Source organism: Triticum dicoccoides, chromosome 5A, assembly GCF_002162155.2.
Source record: "Triticum dicoccoides isolate Atlit2015 ecotype Zavitan chromosome 5A, WEW_v2.0, whole genome shotgun sequence".
Classification (NCBI taxonomy): Eukaryota; Viridiplantae; Streptophyta; class Magnoliopsida; order Poales; family Poaceae; genus Triticum; species Triticum dicoccoides.
In genome coordinates this window covers 548,959,946-548,981,857 of record NC_041388.1, presented here as the reverse complement: position 1 = coordinate 548,981,857, position 21,912 = coordinate 548,959,946, and the positions used below count along the sequence as shown (strand labels likewise).

The following is a 21,912-nucleotide window of genomic DNA, read 5'->3' as shown; positions in this document are numbered from 1 at the left end:
AGCTGGAGGCGAAGCGCGGTCTTCAGCTTGCGTGGACGTAAGGTGGAGCAAGCTTACTGTACATAATCTCGCTATAATCTGAGGACATTTGTGTTTCCTTGGAGTACAGAGGGCAACGTGCTCGTTGACTCGGCTGTTCTTCTGGGTAGAACTCAACATGCTCGTTAACTCGGCTCAGTACTTAAGAAGTATAGCCAGAGTCCCTAGTTACATGAGCCAAAGCAAAGATCTGACTCCCTATTCCTCTGCTCTGCTGCAAACTTAATCCTTCAGGGAAGTGCGCTTGTAAAAATGCCTACAGGATTTGTTTGCAAGATTTACATGGTACGTACCTCTGTGAGTTGAACAGCTTTTCTGTTCCATCCAAAATTTTGCTTAGAGGATGATTCTTCTCGCATCAAAAAACATTTCTCAAGATGTAATCTGGAAGAAACCGACCTGCAATTATTCTTTACTTGCACATTGCCAAAGCAGCTTGGTTCTCCGAACCTTGATATAAAATAAAAACTGGATATTTTGTTCAGACCTTTGGCACAATTCCTGATATTATCCAGGGTATTCTCAATTATACACCTCCTCAGGCTTCTTTGAACAACATAATGAATTTCTTATAGTGTTTATTGAAGTCCAGGAATGATCGCTCTTTTGGCAGAAAAACAAACACTCCACATGGCATTAGCATCTTGCACAGATGAAACAGGTCCGTCCATTAGGCAAGGCTTTCAGCTAAATCAAGAATCTGAAAGTATTTCAAAGCAAGGTTCTACAATCAAATCAGATTTTTTTTAATTACAGGATGCAGGGTATACTGGGATGCCACTTGACTTGGGGAAAAGAATACAAGCAACTCCACTCCAGATCTCTGCAGCTGGTAGTGCTGCATCATCAGTTCATCACCATTGCAAGCAGAGGCCATGGAGCTTCAAGTTGCTGCTGCAACTGCATCTCAGGTTACCAACAGGCCAATCACTTTCTTGGTGGACAATCTCACTCTGCCAAAAGCAGCAGTTTTCCTCTGTCCTGGGCACTGGGAAATTAGAAGCCGGTTAGCAACTCTCTTTGCTAGAACAACCACTCTGAAAACTCAGGTTCTTCACACATCGACCATTGAAAAGAAAGTTTCTTCACATATCCAGAGATAGGAATACTGTGGCTCACCAATATGCTTGTTGTAGCCCAGCACATAGTGGAGATCAATGCCTATTGCTTTTAAAGCTAGGCAATCTTGTCGTAAAGGATTTCCAAATCACACCGCATCCCGTGTTTGCTTTGCGGGAAAGTTCAGTGTGTCGATTCCTTTTCTTCCGTGTTTTGGGGTGGCTGAAACTCTACTGCTTGCCGTACATCCTCCCTCCACGGTTGCACTTGGCAAGAGGAGAAGCGTAGAGTGTGTTCTCCTCGCATGGATTTTCTCAGAGTATCTGATACACTAGATCGGCAACGCGCCTTGGCGCGAGGGTGCCAGTCCAACCGATATGACCAAGCAGTGAAGACAAGCCACATGATGCATTAGTAGGATAGCAAGTTTAGCACATGTAACGGGACAACTTAATCAAAGAGGTGCTACTTGCCGAAACCCTACTCCCACATGCGTGTGTCTATTAAGGATGGAAATGGAGAGACTATATCAACATGAAAATGTATCAAGGAATTAATCAAAAAAAACTCAATGATCAAACCCCTGATATAGCTCTTTTTCAATTAACATCTGATATTACTCAATATACCCCAGGATGGAAATATATATGATATAACTCAAAGAGAAGGTGATGGTAGATACTCACAGCAGTAATCACCCCATAAAATATCTAAAAGATGGCCCTATCTACATGCCATCGGCGCATTTGTTATACAATGTGACATGAAATACCTAAGCAAGGTTTAGTATGATAGAAACCAAAAGCAGGCCATAGTATTAGTCTCAGGTAACTTATTTACACTGTTTTTCATACTGCGCGATAGTAAACTACATGGTTGACTATTGGATATATAACTTTGTCCACACGCCTTCATTCAATTTGCTTGATATATAACTTTGTCCACAGTCCTTCATTTGATTTGCTTGCATGTTGTGACACACGGATCTGCTAAAGGGCATGTTGTGTTAGGCAAACTATTCAAATAGTGCGTCTCATGGACAGGGAGAAAATAATTTAGTCTATATGAAGGAGAATCACTCTGGATAATATACAGCGATCTGGATACAGTGTAGCCTCTTTAACATAAAAGAATATAAAAGATAAAATGAAAATTATTTTATCTTAGTATTCTACATGGCCTACAATGGGCAACAGATAAGAATCACAAACCTATGGTGACACAAGAAGCCACTGAAGTAAAGAAGGCGGCTCAGCGATCACTTGAAAAGCGAAAGAGGTGGCACGCTGGCCTACATCTCCTCAAGCTCTGCATGGTGCCCATCAATAAGGTAAGAGTCCATGAAACCACACATAATTATTTTCGCCTGCAAAGTCACAACACAAATAACCATGGGATCTTATTTTCTAGAAAATGATCAACAATTAGAATGCTAGATCTTGGCAACAACAACATAATACTCCCTCCGTTTCTTTTTACTCCACATATAAGATTTGGTAAAAGTCAAACTACACAAAGTTTGACCAAATTTATATAAAAAATACGAACATCTACAATACTAAAACTATAAAGTATGAAAATACGTCTCATGGTGCATCTGATAATATTGATTTCATATTGTGAATGTTTATATTTTTTAATATAAAATTAGTCAAACTGCACAAAGCTTGACTTTGACCAAACCTTATATGTGGACTAAAAAGAAATGGAGCGAGTACATACTTCCATATCAGAGACATAAAGTTCTTAATTCTAAAACAATGCGCTTCTAAAATCTTCTATCTATCAACAACATAGTATTAGCGGTTGTGCTTTCAGCAACATAAACAATTAGAGACATGCAACAATAGTAAAGACACATTATATAGTAAAAGCCTAGAAAAGAAATCAATCTGAGTCACAGAGTGAAGGTAGAGAAACCTCACCGACTAAGGTAGGTATACATATGCTCAACTCAACCTGGAAAGAGACACAACCAATAGAAACTCAACATAAGTTAGTTTTAGTGAGAAACACAACCAATAGAAGCTGAATAAAGCAACAGAAGGAACCAATAGATAACTTTATCGGCACCCAGCATATATGGTTCAATTGTCTTTCAACTAAAATATATATGCAAAGGTGGGTCTGGTTACCTTGCATTAATTTAACAGAAATGAATTTTGCTTCCCACGGAAACAGAAACATGAACATAATTAGTGCAAGTCCGGTGCATGATTCATTTTTTTGAACAAAATGTATATGCAAAGGTGAGTCTGGTTATCTTGCAGTACTTTAACAGAAATTTTTTTGGCCTCCCACTGATATGCAAGCATGAACATGTACTACTTAAAAACACAGATAATCTGGAATCAAATAGCAGTTACCAAAAAAATATTGCTTCCAATTGGAACACAAACATGAACATATTTCGTGCAAGTTCAGAAAACAATTCAAGTTTTTCCGACAAAAACAGATGCAAAGGTGAGTCTGGTTATCATTCAGTAAGTTTCTCTGAACAAATCATGCAGCAGCAATAGTGACAACACATCAATTAACTATATGAAGGTCATATAAAAACAGAGTTTAAATCATCACACTGTACTACTTATTTACTGCTATCTGTAAGCATCTACAAACCCTATATTAGTGTTTACATCTGTGAGTACTTCCTTTGATTATAAAAATTGCAGATTCACACTGATCATATATTTGCAGCATCCAGTAAAGCCAGAGAGGGGATGTGACGTATATCAGCTGACCTGTGCAAGTGCTCGGAGACAGCTGTTAGTGGAACGGCTGAACCTAGCGAGCCATGAACCTAGATCTCTTCGCCAGCCATCGCGACCTGAACAGATCCAAGAAATTTCAGAGTAGCTCAAAGCTCGACTCATAAGTTTGGCAAAAACGAATAGACCAAAAACACAGAGTCTGATAGATCAGAAATAGAGCAAGTCATTTATATAGAAAGCAACACACTCACAGGTCATTCATAATAATTAGATCAAGTCATTTGTACAAAAAGAGACTGAAGGTTGAGTAGTGCATTAGAGGGTAGCCGCACAGTGCAGGAAACATACATTAGAGTGTAGCCGTGCACTGCAGAAAACATATCCCACTGCTATGGACAAAAGTGTAGAAAAGCACAGTCCATTCATTTTGTTCTGTGAGTACATCCTTCGACGATAAAAGTCTCTACGAATTTCAAGATGGTCCAACATGATATAAAGTGACCCTGGCCAAGAATATCACAATAGTGTGGTCAACCTGAGTCGTCGAAAATGATTTAGAGACAATATAAGTAAGTGGTTGATATATATATATAAGCAACAAAAGAAAGTACATGCGAACGACAACAGACAAATTCCAATTGGATTTCTTGCACAAACAGAAATGCATGATACAAAGCAGAAGTTGATAACTTTCGGCAAACCTTCATTGGTGGACGAACCCAATAATAACTTAAAACTTTGACATCATATTCTGCTTGGTTTCTTTATAATTCTTTTTAACATGAGAATGCAAGAAACTCATTTCCTTGTGAAACCCCCATGGAGTAAGATCCATAGATATGGCATGTCACTTTTTCTTGTTGCTAGAAACATGTATCATTTCCACTCCCTTCTCAATGAAATGAAACGCAAAGGTCCCTTGCGTTTTCTCAAAAAAAAACATAATAGAAGTTGCAGAATATATAATGCGTACAGCCACACACAGCAAAAGTTAACTCTTAGTTATAACTTTTTCTAAGTATTATCTCTGAATGCCTAGCTGCTGGCTGCAGTACATATAAAGCTCGGCAAGTATGGAACGCACACGGTACTGATCTGATGATAACTACAAGAAAGTTAATTAAGTGGCTTGCGTGTTGATGACTTGCAACATCTTCCCTAGTGAGTTTCTCAACATTCATGAGCTCAAGTATCCTTTTCGGCACACCTTTTGCATAAACATGAAAGAATAGTGAGTAACAAAGTTACTCCAGAAAAAAGTAGAAACAGAGAAGGGAGGTACTGGTAAGTTCTTACTGTCAATTCCAAGATGGTTGACAGCAGAAATGAATTTTCTATGCACAGAAGCGGCGTCGTGCCCAGGATCAGCAGGACGACCAAGGACATGCACATGTATAGCAGCGGCTGCATGCCCAGGATCAGCACCACGACCAGGGACACGGCCACGAACACCCCTACCACTTGAGCGAGGTATGGCGCCATGCCCAGCAGCAGGCACCTGCCGAGCGCCACGCCTGCGCCTGGCGATAGGCTCAGCTCCAGCAGCAGGCACGCACCAACTCACACCCCTACGCCTGTCACGAGGCTCATCTCCAGCGGCAGGCACCCGGCAAGCAGCGACATGATCAGAAACAGGAGCACGCCCTATATTAGAACCTCCACAGCCAGTGGCTCGTCCATGACGACCAGCAGACCGCCTGCGGCCACGCCCACGACCACCTACCAACCCAACACCATGGCTTGAGCATGAGCCGCAACCGGACCACGCGCCATGTCAACAAACCAACATCATCATACACACACGCTCGAAAAATAAGAAGCAAAAACCACGTAGGTATACATCGGAGCATAGCAGCAACACACCTTGTTTTAGAATAATTTATAGAAAAGTCATTTGGACACGACTGAGTAAGATGAAAGTGGAACTTGAAGAATAATAAACTATGAAAAGAACTCTTGAGAGACTAAATATCAAAATGATCGAGCAATTGGACATTAGTACCTTGGGTCTAGCTGCTTGTTAACAAAAAGATCCAGTGGAGTTATAAGATGTGCCGACGACCTGGATAGATAATTTATAGAGAAAGATTATTTGTGGTTGATTTTGCAATGAAATTTCAAGACCGACTTTTGCATTGCATTGCAGCGCGGTGCTGATTGCTCGTCTAAAAAATTGCACTACCTCTTAGAAGTATATGGACTATTTCCTTTGAATCAACCATTGATCTGAATCTGTGAATTTGTGCTTTTATGAGTAGGTCTTGTGCAAGGAATATACTAAGGTGTGTAGTTTCCCACACGCAAAAGAAAGAAAAAGACCCATCTGCCTTCAGCTAGAGGGTGAAGCGAAGCCATTTGACTTTGATGTCAGGTTAAAGGTTCGGCGGTTGAGCGAACTGAAGTCCATTACCAAGGGGTGGGTGGCATTTGCGAAGAAATATAAGATGAAAGAAGGATATATCTGCCTTGTCCAATGGGACATCAACAGTAGGAGGCTTATGTTTAAGATTTATCTGATTAGGTCATGCCTTGTGCATCAGAACATCAACAGTAGATGGCTTATGTTCAAGATTTATCTAATTAGATCAGAGTGAGCTGTAAACAGCTAGATAAACTGATGTAGAGTGTAAACTACACAGCCTGCGATGACACCAAGTTATATTAGTAACCTTGTCAATGGCAACATCCGTTTAGAAGCAGCACTGTCCACTTTTAGTATCCATGCATGTTTAATGTAGTTGACTGATGCCACCAAAACAATTGACCATTTCCAGGTACAAAACTGACCTGCCCAGAATGGAGGGACACCACAAAGAAGGATGTAAAGAATCACTCCTGCACTCCAAACATCAACCTCTTGGCCATAGTTTCTCTTAGATATCATGCCAATGTACACATCTGGAGCCTGTAACAAGGACTTCCAACAATCTCAGTGAACTGTTCACCTACACATCACCGAACAATTAGCAGATTAGGCAAACAATGCAAAGTAGAAATAGACAGCATAAGACATTTTGTATAACTAAATAACACACATGATGACAATCCTATGGCCTCAGACTTGTCTTAGATATCATGCCAATGTACAGAGACATATCTATAAAGCACTGAACCCCACAGCATCTGCTGCACCAAATCTGAGAGAAAAGGAAGAAGAGGAGAGGGTGAGAGCCAGAGCGGATCGGAAAGGAGGAGGGTGAACTCACCGGAAGCAGAGGAGGCCCAGCCCAATGCGCCCCTGCAAGGCTGCACCTCGTGGCCAGTGGGAAGCAGAACCACGCGTGGGGGCGAGGGAGGAGACGGAGAGGATCCGTCAGAATCCACCGGAGCCGCGCCGGCGGCGAAGGCGCTGCCTAGGCTGAAACCGTAGCCATGGCTGAGGGTCGCGAGCGAGCGTGAGAGGCCGTGCGCCGTGGTTCTAGCCGGACAGGAAGAAGAGGCGGAGCAAGGGGAGGTCATCGGCGCGGGGAGGAGGCGCCGGGCAGCATGAGGTCCGGGACGGGGGCCGACGCGAGCGGCAGCGACGGCAGCGGCACGATGGTAGGGTGTACGGGAGATCGAGGGAGGTCGAGTTGGGGATTGGTCGCTCCCCCTCGCCTCATCGATCCGCAGGCCAATCAGCCACCAACACGTTTCCGCGGGCCCATGAAAAATCCCAGCTTTGCCCTCGGTGAGATCTGATAATTACAAGCGGTGGCACGAAGTTTTGACACTGTTTCGATCTACAGTGACTCGCCTCGATCTAACGGACTATATCTGCTCATCTCGTGATCAGGCGGATGAGAACACATCAAGGACCAGATCCGACGGCCAGGAAGCGCTAAACTATGAGGAGGCTGGGTTCCTCCCGGTATGTATCTTACGCGATACTAGGGCAATAAAAGTTCAGACTAGAAGTTAGTGATATTGCCAGTATTTCAGTGTTACCACTGAATAGTAAGAAGGATTAAGAGACACTGTAACATTCTAGTTTATTCAAGGACGATTAAGTGACATCTCTACTGACCTCATCCTGGTCCACCATGCTATCCACTCATTTGCAGTCCATCGATACTTGTCTGCCTATCTTGAGGCACAACAGGATGGCAATATTCTTTGAAATTAATTGGTTCACCCCGCCCTCATTTTCTTACATACCAAGTGCATCTTAGAATTTCCAACTCAATTTTTAAAGATCCCACATAGTTAGCAGTGGTAAAAATGAAGGAAGGTTAGGGGCTAACAGAAGTTAAGAGAGAACATAATGAGACAAGTATCATCACTTCAAGCCTCCTTCCAAATACGATCGTAAGGTTGATCCATGATCTGTATGATCACCGGAAGAACAATTATACAGTGCAATATTGTGACCCATATATTCTATGATGCCCAACAGATATAACACTATTTATTTGGTTTGCAGATAGATGCTTGGACAGCTAAAGTAGTCCAAGTTTGTTCTGAACCGAACAAGACTAAAATGATACATCTGCAAGCATTTAACAAGTACTCCATACGTAATAACTTCAGATTGAAAGATCTCGATAAACTTTCAGCATAGTTGGCCTTTCTTTGGGGGAAGGAATTAGGCACTCAAACGCCACAAATATACACCGTCTCAAGTCTTCTGCCTCCTCAGCTTCGGGTTTTGGAAGTTGTTTGTCCAAAGTTTCTTCCAGATGCAACTGGTCATCACCAAGTGAAGAAAGAAAATTTTGCACGTCTCCTGGATGTTTGCCCATCAACACCTCAAGCACTACAACACCAAAGCTATATACATCACATTTCTCCGTGACTAGAGAAGTGTATGCACATTCTGCATCCAACACAGCAGAATAGGGTTAGTTAGGCGTATGCATCAGTGCATTCTATCGAACACAACTTACTAGAGAATACAGTATTGTACCGAATAAACATACCAGGTGCAATGTAGCCATAGGTCCCCGCTAGTGCGCTCCAATTCGAAGAATCGGGTTTTAACATTCTTGCAATACCAAAATCCGAGACAAATGCTTTGTAGTCAGCATCTAATAAGATGTTTCTGCTTGTGATGTCCCTATGAATTATGGGTGGGTGAACATCATGATGGAGGTAAGTGATGGCTTGAGCCACATCTCTTATTAGAGCTATCCTCCTTTCCCAGTGGAACTGGGATGCTAGTTCTTCATTGCTTAAGATAGAAGCTAGATTTCCTCTCTCTATGAATTGGCATACAAGGAACCTGTACCGTGGATGAGAACAATAGCCATACAACTTGACGATGCTGTGTTGGCGAACTTTTGTTAACATTTCAATCTCATGCTGGAATATTTCTTCATCATGTGCCTACTCATCGCCTGCATGGAGTTTCTTTACAGAAACCACTTGTTCATCTTGAAGTTCTGCCTTATAAACACTACCTTATGATCCTTCTCCAACGCAGTGCTTCTCATCAAAATTTTCAGTTGCATTCATAATATCCTCAAATGCCATTCTGCCATCAAAGCTCCATACAGAGAAAACACCCCCTTTGCTCACATCATCAGTACTTTTAGATGCTTTCTTGCGACAGATCAAAAGGGCAACTACACCTGCTACTATTGAAATAGTAGCGACAAACATAGGAAGACCCACTGGTAGTATAATCTTTTGATGTTTCCGACTATGATCTGCAAGTTGCAAATCACAAGGAGACAGGCCAACAAGGTTTCCACAGAGGCCTTTGTTGTGGAGAAACCATTCAGCTGATGCATTGTGAATACCATTTGGGACAGAGCCTTCTAGGAAGTTGTATGATACATCAAATACTGTTATGCTTTGCATGCTTGCGATGGAGATGGGGATGCCACCACTGAATTGATTGTGTGAGAAGTTCACAAACATCAGCATCTCAAGTTTGCTGAGTTCCGATGGTATCGGTCCACTGAGACTATTCATACTAAGATCAAGCATGCTTTGAAGGGAAGCTAAATGGCCCAAACTACCAGGAAGACTTTCACTAAGGCTGTTGTTATTCATATGTAATGACTGCAGTTTCAAACAATTACCGATCTCTTCTGGTATTTTACCACTTAACTGGTTGCTTGAGAAATCAAGAATCTCAAGATTACTAAGTTGGCCGATTTGCTTAGGGATCTCGCCAGATAGTCGATTGCTTCCTAGATCCATCCAATAGAGGCTGCTTAACTTGCCAATTTCCGGTGGTATTTCACTAGTCAACCTATTGAAACGCATATCGAGAATTGCAAGATTTTTTAGCTCCCCAAGATCAGATGGTATACTGCCTTCTATCATGTTGTGTCCAAAATCAACACTTGTCAAGTTTTGACACAAGCCCCATTTTGGCGAGAGCCGCCCTACAAATTTGTTTGAAGATAAACTAATGTCATTGAGATGCGGATACACCCCAAATGATTTAGTTATGTCTCCCTCGATCTGATTTTTGTCAATTCCAAGGGATATTAGTGAACTGCAATCCCTCAAACCTTTTGGGACAGGACCATCCAGATTATTATCAAAATTTTGGAAATCTTGTAGCTTTTTACTTTGGCACAACTCTGGCAAGTGTCCTGTCAGCTGTTTGTCAGCCAGCAAAACCAGGACCAAATTGGTAAGGTTGGAGAGTGTCAAAGGCAAAGGGGAGCTGATTGGTGAATAGTCGCATTTCTGTCATGCTCGCCAATTTTCCAAAACTTTGAGGGATTGGGCCGGACAATTGGTTTTCGTGGGATGACAGTGATTCCAAGTATGCCAAATTTCCAAGCTCATTCGGCATTTCTCCTGAGAGATTATTGGTATGTATTACTATTTGTCTAAGTGAAGACATGTTCCCAATACTTGACGGCACTGGTCCAACTATGAAATTTTCAGAGAGGTCAAGGATTTCTAGATTCACGAGATTTCCGAACTCATGAGGGATGGATTTGGTTATGTGGTTACCCCAAAGAGAAAAATAGGCCAGTGAAGTAAGATTTCCAGCAACACAAAAGGGAACAGTGCCGGTCAAATGGTTCTCTGACAAATCAAATTCAATCAAGCTCGAGAGCGTCCCTAGCTCTACCGGGATCTGACCAGTGTGCTGGTTCCGATATAGGTACAAGAATGTGAGCATTGTGAGGTTTCCAAGGGAGGGCGGAATAGCACCGTTCAGCCTGTTTTTTTGCAAGTATAGCACTTGTAGGGTTTGGACTTGTCCTAGCTCTTCAGGTATGGGTCCTGACAGACGATTATCAGAAAGACCAAGAGCGTTGAGGTTCCTCAGGTTTGCAAAGGAGGAAGGTATTTGGCCAGAAAGGATATTCCAGCTCAAATCCATCTCTCTCATGTTCTGAAGCTGTCCTAGGTTCCATGGGACGCTACCTGAGAGCCTATTGCCAGGTAGATAGAGAAAAGCAAGTCTTGAGAGATTACCGAAGGCAGGAGGGATTTGGCCAGCGAGATTGTTGCTGGAGAGGTCCAGATGTGCAAGCCTCCCAAGGTTGCAGATTGTTGCAGGTATGTGCCCACTAAGCTGATCACCAGAGAAGTTGAGGGTGGAAAGCATGGAAAGAGAACCGATGGCAGGTGGGATGGCACCAGAGAGATGATGATTGTCGCTGAGGTCGAGGTTGATGAGGTAAGGGAGCGACTGGAATTTCAGGGCGTCCAGCTGCCCTACAACACCGGCACCGCCAAGGGCAATTCCTCTGATGACCTTCACCATGGTTCCTCCGCGTGACCGGGTGTCGCCGCAGGTGATGCCGGTCCAGTTGCATGGGTACATGCCGTCGTCTCTCCAGGTTCCTAGCTGGTGCTTCGAGGAGTACTTGACAGATGATTTCCAGTGGAGAAGTGCCGCGGCTTGGGCCCTCAGCGAAGTGCCTCGGTGTGTGGTGCGGCCCTCGGCTTGCTTGGAAGTAAGGAGAAGCAGCAGTAGCAGGGCAAGCGAGAGAATCAGGCGAAGCGGCAGCGGTGGGGGCACCGTGGAGTTCACCATGGTCGATCTCACTGGCTATATATGTACTATGGCTGCATGCATAGATGGAAAAAGATCACATAAACTGGATGTACTACTCCCGTAAGTCTGACGCACACAAGCGAAAAGGCGTGATGGTTGAAAGACATTTAGAGAATGGTGCACCTCTGGTTGCTGTCCGGAGAGCAGAATGCGTGGGCCGGCCATTTCTGCTTGGTGTTACCAGTAGCTGTGTTAGTGTCACTGTGTGTGAGCTCCAGCTGAGATGGGTTTGCCCAGCTGCTTTGTGGTCCAGGGTTTTATAAACACATTTACGGCAGCCTCACACACCTTCGCATTTGCTTCTCATCTGCGCCGAAGACCTTGACTCCACCCAAGTCCGGCTAATTCTCCTCTGCATCGAAGACCTTGACTCCACTTAAGTCCAGCTACTTCTCATTGGCATGGCAGCGAAGACCTTGACTCCATCCTGGCTACATAATTTCCACACGGAACCGCATAGGGACGACGTTGATCGATGTGCGACAAAAAATCCGGTTTACTGGTCTAAGGCTCTCGGTTTCAGATAATTGCGCCTGGTTCTCTGTCATGAGTGTGCTCGTGCATGCTTTGAGCCCGTTCAACGGAAACAGAAAATATCGTGCTTGTCATGTGAACATGAGCTATTACTTGGTTTTCTTGGATAAATTGGCGCGTCAACAGGTCAAGTGAACTTAACTGTCTCTCTTTTTGTGGAAACTTTTTGTGTTTGACATGGACACTGAAAATGCCATTTCTTCCACGGCTAGCTATGCTGATGGTGAATACCACTTAATGCTGTTCAAACAGAGGAAATGTGCATCTAGAAGTGTCATTAGTTGGGCTATGGCAGAAGGTGGTTTGAACTGACTTCCAGAGGTAGTGACTGTGCCTCCTTTTCATCCTATAGAGCATTACTAAGAGGAGAGAGTAAGCAATCCCATTCAAAGTACCAACAGAAGGTCTTTATCTTGTTACTAAGGCCTACAAAATTATCTGATTGTTGCATATATGATTGATTTGTGGTGATTTACATGGACTTTCACTTTGTGGCCTTCATTGTTTTGTTAGAACTCGATGCATTCCCGTCCTGGCAACAATAATCCTCGCCTGATATCTACTAGCTCAAAATTTTAGAAACCCCTCTGAATAGTTCTTCTATCAGATACGTACTAGTACTAACCGGCTAATTCACTAACTGAAGAGACTCACCAAAATGGCCGTAGATTGACCAGGCCGCTGGAATCACTTAAACTTGCTGCGGCAACCAATAGGTGTGAGGAGAAGGTCACCTAGCGGCGAAATGCAGCCACCAGTGCCGCCGGTGAGGAGCGGCAGAGGGGCGCCCCCTCCTCCCACCTGAGGCCGCGCCGCTTCCGTGCCATCACGACGACTAGTCTCGTCTTGCGGCGAGCCATCTCCAAACGTGCGGATCCTGGCGGCAGATGGAGTCGGGTGAGGACGTGGGTGCGGTGGGGAAGATGGCCGGCGACATGCCGGAACATGGAGGAAGAGGCGGCGGGTTGGGACAGAAGGGGAGGGGAAAGTGGCCCGATTAACCGCGGTTGGCCCCACATCCCCAATGGGCGATTTATTTTATCGCCTTGTGTTTTTTTAGGCCTGTGTTTATTTTTATTGAAGTGCGCCGATTTGAAGTTCGGGATAAAGTGAGAATCCATAATTATATTTAGTAATTTCTTTCATAAAACTTTTAAGTTATGAAAAATTCACATGTGAATATAGATATACATATATGTAATTTTTTTTAATAGATACAGGGAGTACTTTAACTTGCAGACTAAAAACCAAATTTGTAGATTTATAATAGCAAGATGTAGCTTTGCTATTTTCAGATCCATATACATTTTTTTTTGTACCCAGGACATGTACTCCCTCCATTCACAAATATAAGATTTTTTAAATATTTTAATATAACCTACATATGAACTGAAATGAGTGAACAAATACATTTGTGTCTATGAACATCCGATTCACAAAAAACCTAGAACATCTTATATTTGTGAACAAAGAGAGTATTATATACAGAAAAAATATAGGCACACAAATTACATGCACACGTACATTTTGTTGACACGTCAAAATATTGTATTTTCTTTACCCATGCTCACTACAGCGCAAGATGCGAAACGCATTTTTCAGTTTTGGTTTGATTCTTGATCATATGTCCTTCTTTACTTTTCAATTGATCAAACACCCATCTTTACTTTACCATCTTGATCATTTACCCTATTTTATTACCTAAAATATTTTTCAAGTTTGTAGCCTAGTATTACCAAGCAAAAGGGCATTCCTACCCCTCGGAGGTTCTTCCTCCGTTCCGGCTTATAAGATGTTTTGAATATTTTGATATGAACTACATGTATACACTATGAACAAACACATCAAAATACATCTATATACATCCGATTCAAAAAAAAACACAGAACATCTTATAATTCAGAACATAGGGAGTAATTTACAATTTCATACGCGGGAGAGCAATATCGTTGACCACAAAACCATAATGGTGGCTTGGGCCATGGTGTGGTTGGCACTCAGTGGAACTCTACATCACAAGTTTGAGGGAATCGCCATGTGATGGTGGCTAGAATTGCCTGTTTTTCTACACCATGGAGAGGTGTTTCATTATTATTCACAAAAGAAGGGTCAAGCAGCGCGTGCATTGCCTTGCGGACGATACAATATCAAGAAGACAAACAACACAACGTTGATCCCTGGATTAGCAACCACACCCACAACGATCGAAAATAAGAGAATTCGCGCAGGCACATGCGCCTCCATAGCACAACAACAACTTCAGAGTCGTCTGGGCCAACATTACTTGTCTCAAATTCATCTCAAGAATGTGGTAGAACTAATAATTAATGCACTCTTAACTTGGTCCCAACTTTTCTCCTTCAAACTTGGCAGGGAGTAATGTACCAGTAAACTTGCTGCCAATTTATAGGGAAGGTTGGCTAGAGACGATCTATTATTAACTTGATGCAACTTTTACCAATTTGACTGGATCAATGTAGCCGTAAATTGGTCTAACTTTGGACAAGATCTGGTTCAAACTAATTATGTACTTCTTTGATTTTCCGTTGGGTTGACTCTGAACAAGTAGAGCACCGAGTAAACAGCACACAACGCAGATGAAGTCGTAAAATTTATACGAAAGTTGGCCTAACTCTCTGCGTTCATCTTTTCCTACACAAAGGAAATGGTCGCGGTTTCTTTGACGCTGCTGACAAAGATTTCTCTGTGACAATTTCTAGTTGCATGAATAATTTTACGATGTATTCCTTCCGTTCCAAAATACTTGTCGACGGAGGGAGTAGTTTGTGTGGCGGCATCTGTTGCGGTAATACGCTTCAATGATTACTTACAATCTGAGGTTCAGGCGCAAAAGGGGATGTAGCTCAGATGGTAGAGCGCTCGCTTAGCATGCGAGAGGTACGGGGATCGATACCCCGCATCTCCATTTTCTTTATCCTTTTTCCCAGTCCATTTGGTTGTTTCTTTGTAACGCACTCCACTTTTTTTTACAGCAAAATCTTTATTTTGCTATTACAATTGCACATCCTTTTCCAGCCAAAGTAACAGCGTATGCAATGAGACGGCTGTCAAAAAATATGTTAAAGAAACAAGCCAGCATATGCATTCACATGACAGGATTATGCAAGAGAATAGCAAATTTCACAAAGGAACCACTCTTATTGTTCTTTTGAATATTCACATGATCACAAATCTACCAGGACAGCAGAGTCAACAAGGTATAACAATTAGCTAACCCGAAGTGCATCATCATATCCATGAAATAGTTGACAAAAAAAAACCAAAAAGCAGCAGATGGAAAACTCAGCACATTATTAGAGGGGAAGCATCAGAATGGGGCAGGGGATGAACTCAGCCAGTAAATTCCCATCGACTTGCTTTGAGTGGATTGCCTCCATGCTAAGGACGACCAGGTCTAACTCCAAATCATCTGCGACCTCTGCGATGATAGCTGTTGGCTTCTTTCCTTCTCCAAGGCGCTCCATCAACCCAAACTCTGTAAATCCACCTGCACAGAAGCACAAATATATCAGCACGACTGTTCGGAAATGGCATCACTCGGAAACAAGCGGCAATACAAAACACTGATAACCCTTGGTGAGGTTATTTCTCAATATTGGGTCTGTAATATGTAGTTAGACTCTTTTCCTTTTTCCCAAAACGGTATGCAATGTTTTTAATATTACAGTAAGAACCATACAGCTACACAGAGTGCTCCTTCACCGAGTAGATTTGACTGATATCATAACATTTTTCTAGATCTTCAGGGGGATAACTACAATCCCTGGTTCCATTATCAAATGAAACCAGGTGTTACAACATCAAAGTTCTCTTACAAACGAAAAATAAGAAGCAAAAGGTTATAACACTAACTACAGACCATACAAGTTCAGGAAGGCAATCAGAACGCGAAAGAAAATACAAAACCTCATCACTGGCCACGGATTGGGAGTGATGTCATACTATTGCTTTTCTATCGTTGTAGTAGGAGCTCCACTTTGTTGATTAAGTGTTCAATTTACATATAGTTATTTGCTTATTTTTACCAAAAATGAAACCACATTTCTTATAATAAGATTGAACTAGTAGGCAAATGCAATTTATCGTGTACAAAAACTCATGTACTGTACTTGATAAGGGGAGGATCGTTAAATCAAAAGAAATAAATGTAATGGTTCTAACCTTCAGAAAGATGCCATCTAATGCTTGACATTTGAGTATCATGCTCTGGGAATGACTCCTTTGGCTTATCATCAATAACTGAAATGAAGAGTAGAATTAGAGTGCAGCGGAATTTAAGCTATGTAAACGAATATGCGCAATAGCTTAAGCACAGAAAAGGTAATGTTATAAAGGAATTGAGATCATACCAACTACTGTAATGTTTGCTCCATACTTCTTGGCTAGAGAAGTGGTTGTTGCTGCAGCCTGTTACATCATCAGCCATTATGGGTAAGCCACTATTTCCAGTGTATCCGAACTCAAGTTAAAAGGAACAAATGTTGCACTCCATGAAAGAAAAAAGACCAGCTAAGAATCCTTCATTCGAAGATTATAAAACTATGGTGTGACTAATGGGAAAAATAAAACTGCCCTGGAAATTGGCCACAATGTTTCGAGTCCTCTAAATTATCAATGCAGTGTATATGATGCTTTACCAATGAAACACAAACTAACTAGTAAATCTGAAAAAGGAAACAGACCTGTCTTGTGCCTTCCGAAAGGTAAGGGTTGCGGTCAGTGATCGGAAGTAGAACATGCTTAACTTGGGAGAGAGCATCAATCGCTAAAGCACTTGCAGATTCATTCACTTCAGCCCTGACTGGTTACAAACAAAGTCGCAAACAATCATCAAATGGTAGGCCCCAATTCAACCAGCTCTGGCATCGTACCTCTTTCAAACATAAATAAAAAATAAGGATGTTCCTTAATTTTTCTCTACAGGTGCTGTTAGTTTTCAGTTTGATGACAATCACCACAATTTTCCCTGGTAAGAGGAATCCACTAACTTGGGTGCAGCAAACGAAGGCTACTACATTGGCAGGATTCAGGTACCAGCAGAAGTATAAGTAGGATTAGTGAGGCACTCAACATTCTAACATCGAAGCAAAATCATCACTGGCAAGCCGACTTCAAATCAGAGCGAAGGAACTAATCTTTTTTTAGGGGCGAAAGAACTAATCTTAGCACACATAGTGACAGCACGAAGCCACGGCCTAGCAATTAGCGTATAAATCTCAGGCCGATTCCAGTGAGAACAGTTTGAGCACGAGTTGGTTGAAGCGTAGACATATACCTCCGTGCCGGGCTCCCCGGCGCCGCAGCGAGACGCCGCCCTTCCTGTTGACCGGCGGGAAGGCGAGCTCCGGGGCGTGGCTCGCGCGGACGCCGGAGGCCGGCGCGGGCAGGAGCGAGCTGGCGAAGGCCATGAGGGGTCGGTTGGATCGGAGCGGCAGCGGCAGGGTGGCTTCTGGAGGGGCGTGGAAAGGGGGAGAGACGACGGAGACGGAGACGGCGACGAAGTGACGAGCGACTCCGCAGGTGGTGTTCTAAGTGGGCCCCGGCCCGCTCGGCGACGACGCTGGATGGATAAGTTTCTCTTTATTTATTTATTTTTCTTGCTAGCAACCTTTTCGTGTGTGTTGTTCTACCAATCTTTTTGAAGGAGGAAGGAGGGAGGCGCACGGGAGCCAGACAACCTAACTATTGACCGAAGACATAATTCGAAATCTTAAAAAAACCAATCTTTTTGTGTGTCTTTAAAAAAATTATTTTGTGTGTGTTCCTTTCGTTGAATCATAGACGGGCTTTAGGCCCATATGAACAATGATTTCTGGTTAATTTTGAGCCCATGTGGGATATGACAGGTGGTGGGAAGTTTAGTACCATCTTACTAGTTGAGGAGAGTTGAGACGGACGAGACTTGCCTGCTCCCCGCTTGTGCGCCCATCCGTGCTCCCGCATATGTGGCTTGATTTGATTGAAACAAAATAAGGCCCGGCCCCACCCCCTTAAAATCAGGGGGGAGATGATTAGATTAGAAAAAAAGGAAAAAAGACAGCCGTAGGATGAGGTGGGAGCACGGATGGGAGCATGAGGAGGGAGCATACAAGCCGGATCCGAGTTGAGACCACTTTATAAGGGCTGCTCTACCACTTGCCATTGGGAGCTTGGGAAAAGGTGAGTTGAGACCTTTTTCTAAGCGTTGCTGTATCACCACCACTTGCAACCCGCCTACCCCTTTGTAGATGCTACGCAGGAACTTTCACTTAGGGCCTGTTCGGAACCTCTCCCAACTCTATCAACTCCGAAGATTCAGCTTCTCGACCTGGCTTCTCGCTCCACGCAGCGATTCATGTGCGTTCGGCAGCGAAATCAGCTTCTCTCTCGTCACCTTGGGCTGGCAACCGTTGTTGGCCTGTGTAGTGCCACACTGGGCCGGCTTGGAGGCAGGCTGGCGGCCCAAAAAGGTAGGAGACACCTCTTTCTGTTCGAGGAATAAGCACGAGCGAGGAAAGAAGGGAGGAGAGAGACTAATCAAAACGTTTTCCTTGACTTGGCGGTGGCACTCCTTGTAATTTGAGTGAACTCCGCGTTTTAGAAGATTTCCTGGAGTACCGATTTCCCAGCTTCGCTAACTCCTCGAAAAATACACTACGACCCGTTGGGACTTCTCGAAGCCAGCTTCTCATAGCTATAACGTCCGGCTCAGCTCTGCGCCTGGAGTTTATGAAGCGCGGAGCCGGATGACTTCCAACGGGCCCTTAGTCATAGAACTTAAAGTTCGGAGGCTAATTACTAGTGATGCCGAGGAAGCCATTAACACTTCGGCCAATTTTATGAAAGACCCACGAGGTAACCTCTATAGATCTATAGTTTGACACAGTTATCGGATCGCTGACTAGTGTGCGCTCATTGTGACAGTCAGTTTTTGGCTTTCTCCACTGAGGTACTTTTTTTAACATCAGTACAGACACAAGCGCTCATATACACACGCATACACTCACCCCTATGAACGTGCACACGCACACCCTACCCCTATGAGCATCACCGAAAGACTGAGCCGGCATATCATCTTGAAATTTACAAAGTCACCGTAGGCACCTCGTCATCGACGGGAACGTCTCCTCCCACTAAATGCGCATCGGCAGAAATCCTGAAATAAATCCAAGAATAAATGCGAGCACCAGGATTTGAACCCTGATGGACTGGGGATACCATAGTCCCTCTAACCATCCAACCACAGGTTGGTTCGCTCCACTGAGGTACTTGACTAGTTAAATCGGAAGTACAATCACAATGGTTCTCCCTTTGCACACCTAGCCAAACAAAGCGGAACGTAGGAGGCAAGCACAGGAGACAGACAACCTAACTATTGACCGAAGACACAATTCAAAACCGATGCATATAAAGCAATATCCGAGAATGTTTTGCTGAGGACACCATGTAATACCTCGGCTTCTGGTGGGTTCGGCACTAGCTACAGTTCCCGTTGATATTGCCAATGCTTTAAAGATGTCCATCGTTTGTACTGCGAGAGTTATGCTAGAGACACACAAATAGGTTAAAAGTGTCACAAACTCAGAAAACAAAAAACTCACATACAAATTTTATGCCTAATTTAAATCAAGTTTTTGGTGTCAATCAAAAATTGGTCTAATTTTTTTTCTGCTTCTATCGTGCTTTAATACGACACATCTGATCTCTAAACTTCAAGTAGGTCAGCCTTCAGCTTCATTCTCCTTACCGCGAAGGCGGAGTGTTTCTCTGAGGCTAGTTTAGCAAACTAAACTCGAGCGGCTTTAGAGAGAAGCCAGGCTATCCGGCTATTGATCATACACTCGAGTCAAGAAAGGAGTGGCAGAAAAAGACTTTGCAACGACTTAGAAGAAAACAATTATTATAAAACAACTCTATAAATTTTAAGAGCCCCTAGTTAACCTAGGAAAAGAAGTGTTTTTTAACAAACAATATTTTAACGAATACATTTTAACATAAATATAATGCTTGGTTGAACTGAATAAAAAAAAAGAATTTAGTAAATTTGAGCATGAAAGCGACTTAGTTGGTTAGTGTGCTCGGTGTTGATGAAGAGGTTGTAAGGACATTTCCCTACTTTGTGTTTTGGATGATGATGACAACCCTTTGTTGGTCTAATCTTATGCTAAGTGTTCCAGGTTTCGATTTTTAGGCCTTCTTCGGTTAGCTATTCTCTCTGAAAGAAAAAGATCGAAGACGGTGTTTTCTACATATTTTTATCTCTTTTGGTCATATGGAACCCGTACTATCAAGAGGGAATCCACATTGGAAAGTGTTGGGGGCATCATTTCACATACACTTACCTCACTCCTCTCTTGCCTTCCTAAACTATGAGAGAGAGCTCTTCCCCTTTCTTTCCTACTGCTTACTGTGGGTTCCCAGCGGTTGTACCGCTCCCTGGAGCGGTTGTACCGCTGGGTCTTGGCGCTGACCAGTTTTGATCGAGCGGTTGTACCGCTGCTTCCGGGCGATGGTACCGCCAACATGCTCAGCAAAGACTAGGGCGGTTGTTCCGGCCAGGCACCGCCCAAGTACCGATCAGGCTTCTGTTTTGATGTGGTACTCGGGCGGTGGTGGCCCAGTTGGTCCGGTCGTACCGGTACCACCGGTGTCCAGAGCGGTTCTACCGCTCAGGACTTAGCCGCCCGAGCGCTCAAAGCCATGCGGTTGCACCGGCCTTGTACCGCTCGACTACCGCACTCAGGGGTGACTCCCTTCTGTTCCTATGCGGTGGTTGAGCGGTGGCTGGGCGGTTGGTCCGGTTGTTCTCCTCACCCGGTACTACCGCCTGGTCGCCCGGTTGTACCGCCTGGTAGGGTTCTGCACATAAACTGTGAGTCCCGGTTGTACCGAGACAAGGAGCGGTTGTACCGCTGCAGTATTAAGAACACAGTAACGGTTGGATTTTTAGGGTTGCTATATAAGGGTGCTTCTTCCACCTACCACAACTACCTTTTGACCTCTCTCACTCCACCATTAATGCTACTCAAGCTCTCTTGCCCGATCTCTCTCTCTAGCCACTCAAACTTGTTGATTTGCTAGGGATTGAAGGAGGAGACCTAGATCTACACTTCCACCAAAGGACTTTTGCTCCCCCCATACTTTTTTGTGTGGATTTTGTTACTCTTGGGTGTTTGAGCACCCTAGACAATTGAGGTCAGCTCGGAGCCACATTCCATTGTGGTGAAGCTCCGCGGTTTAGTTGGGAGCCTCCAATTAAGTTGTGGAGAGAGCCCCAACCTTGTTTGTGAAGGTCCGGTTGCCACCTCCAAGGACACCAATAGTGGAATCACGGCATCTCGCATTGTGTGAGGGCGTGAGGAGAATACGGTGGCCCTAGTGGCTTCTTGGGGAGCATTGTGCCTCCACACCGCTCCAACGGAGACGTACTTCCTCTCAAAAGGAAGGAACTTCGGTAACACATCCTCGTCTTCATTGGCTCCACTCTTGGTTATTTCTTCCTGTGACTTGTGCAAGCTTATTTGTGTTATATACCTTGTATGCTTGTTGTTGTTGCATCATATAGGTTGCCCACCTAGTTGCATATCTAGACAACCTACTTTGATGCAAACTTTA

The 21,912-nt window shown here is 43.6% G+C and overlaps 1 protein-coding gene, 1 long non-coding RNA gene, 1 other non-coding gene and 1 pseudogene across 9 annotated transcripts; 1 reads left to right on the top strand and 3 right to left on the bottom strand.

Annotated features, from left to right (window-relative positions):
• Positions 1 to 692: 692 nt before the first annotated feature.
• On the bottom strand, positions 693 to 7,401 carry LOC119302700. Of its 7 annotated transcripts, none has more exons than XR_005147701.1 (9): positions 7,016 to 7,401; positions 6,597 to 6,754; positions 5,812 to 5,871; positions 4,158 to 4,344; positions 3,840 to 3,925; positions 3,024 to 3,057; positions 2,310 to 2,464; positions 1,159 to 2,087; positions 693 to 1,027 (listed from the first exon to the last, which is right to left on the bottom strand). It is a non-coding gene; the product is annotated as an uncharacterized LOC119302700 (long non-coding RNA). The 7 variants fall into 7 exon arrangements; XR_005147697.1 differs by having other exon boundaries at positions 1,159 to 2,084; positions 7,016 to 7,397; XR_005147698.1 differs by having other exon boundaries at positions 1,159 to 2,084; positions 4,158 to 4,312; positions 7,016 to 7,397.
• A 677-nt stretch (positions 7,402 to 8,078) lies between these two features.
• Positions 8,079 to 13,285, bottom strand: LOC119302699 (annotated as a pseudogene).
• A 1,865-nt stretch (positions 13,286 to 15,150) lies between these two features.
• TRNAA-AGC lies at positions 15,151 to 15,223 on the top strand. Its single transcript has one exon. It is a non-coding gene; the product is annotated as a tRNA-Ala (tRNA).
• Positions 15,224 to 15,419: 196 nt separating this feature from the next.
• Positions 15,420 to 17,875, bottom strand: LOC119302698. Its single transcript, XM_037579743.1, has 5 exons — positions 17,594 to 17,875; positions 17,001 to 17,119; positions 16,668 to 16,725; positions 16,480 to 16,557; positions 15,420 to 15,805 (listed from the first exon to the last, which is right to left on the bottom strand). Exons 1-5 carry the CDS (start codon positions 17,724 to 17,726, stop codon positions 15,612 to 15,614), a joined length of 582 nt encoding a protein of 193 aa, XP_037435640.1. The 5' UTR covers positions 17,727 to 17,875; the 3' UTR covers positions 15,420 to 15,611.
• Between the last annotated feature and the right edge of the window lie 4,037 nt (positions 17,876 to 21,912).

Coding starts and splice junctions, on each gene's coding strand:
- LOC119302698 (XM_037579743.1), bottom strand. CDS start 17,726: ATGGCCTTCGCCAGCTCGCTCCTGCCCGCGCCGGCCTCCGGCGTCCGC. Junction 17,120..17,593: donor CCGGGGAGCCCGGCACGGAG/GTATATGTCTAC, acceptor GTTTGTAACCAG/TCAGGGCTGAAGTGAATGAA. Junction 16,726..17,000: donor TTTCGGAAGGCACAAGACAG/GTCTGTTTCCTT, acceptor ATGATGTAACAG/GCTGCAGCAACAACCACTTC.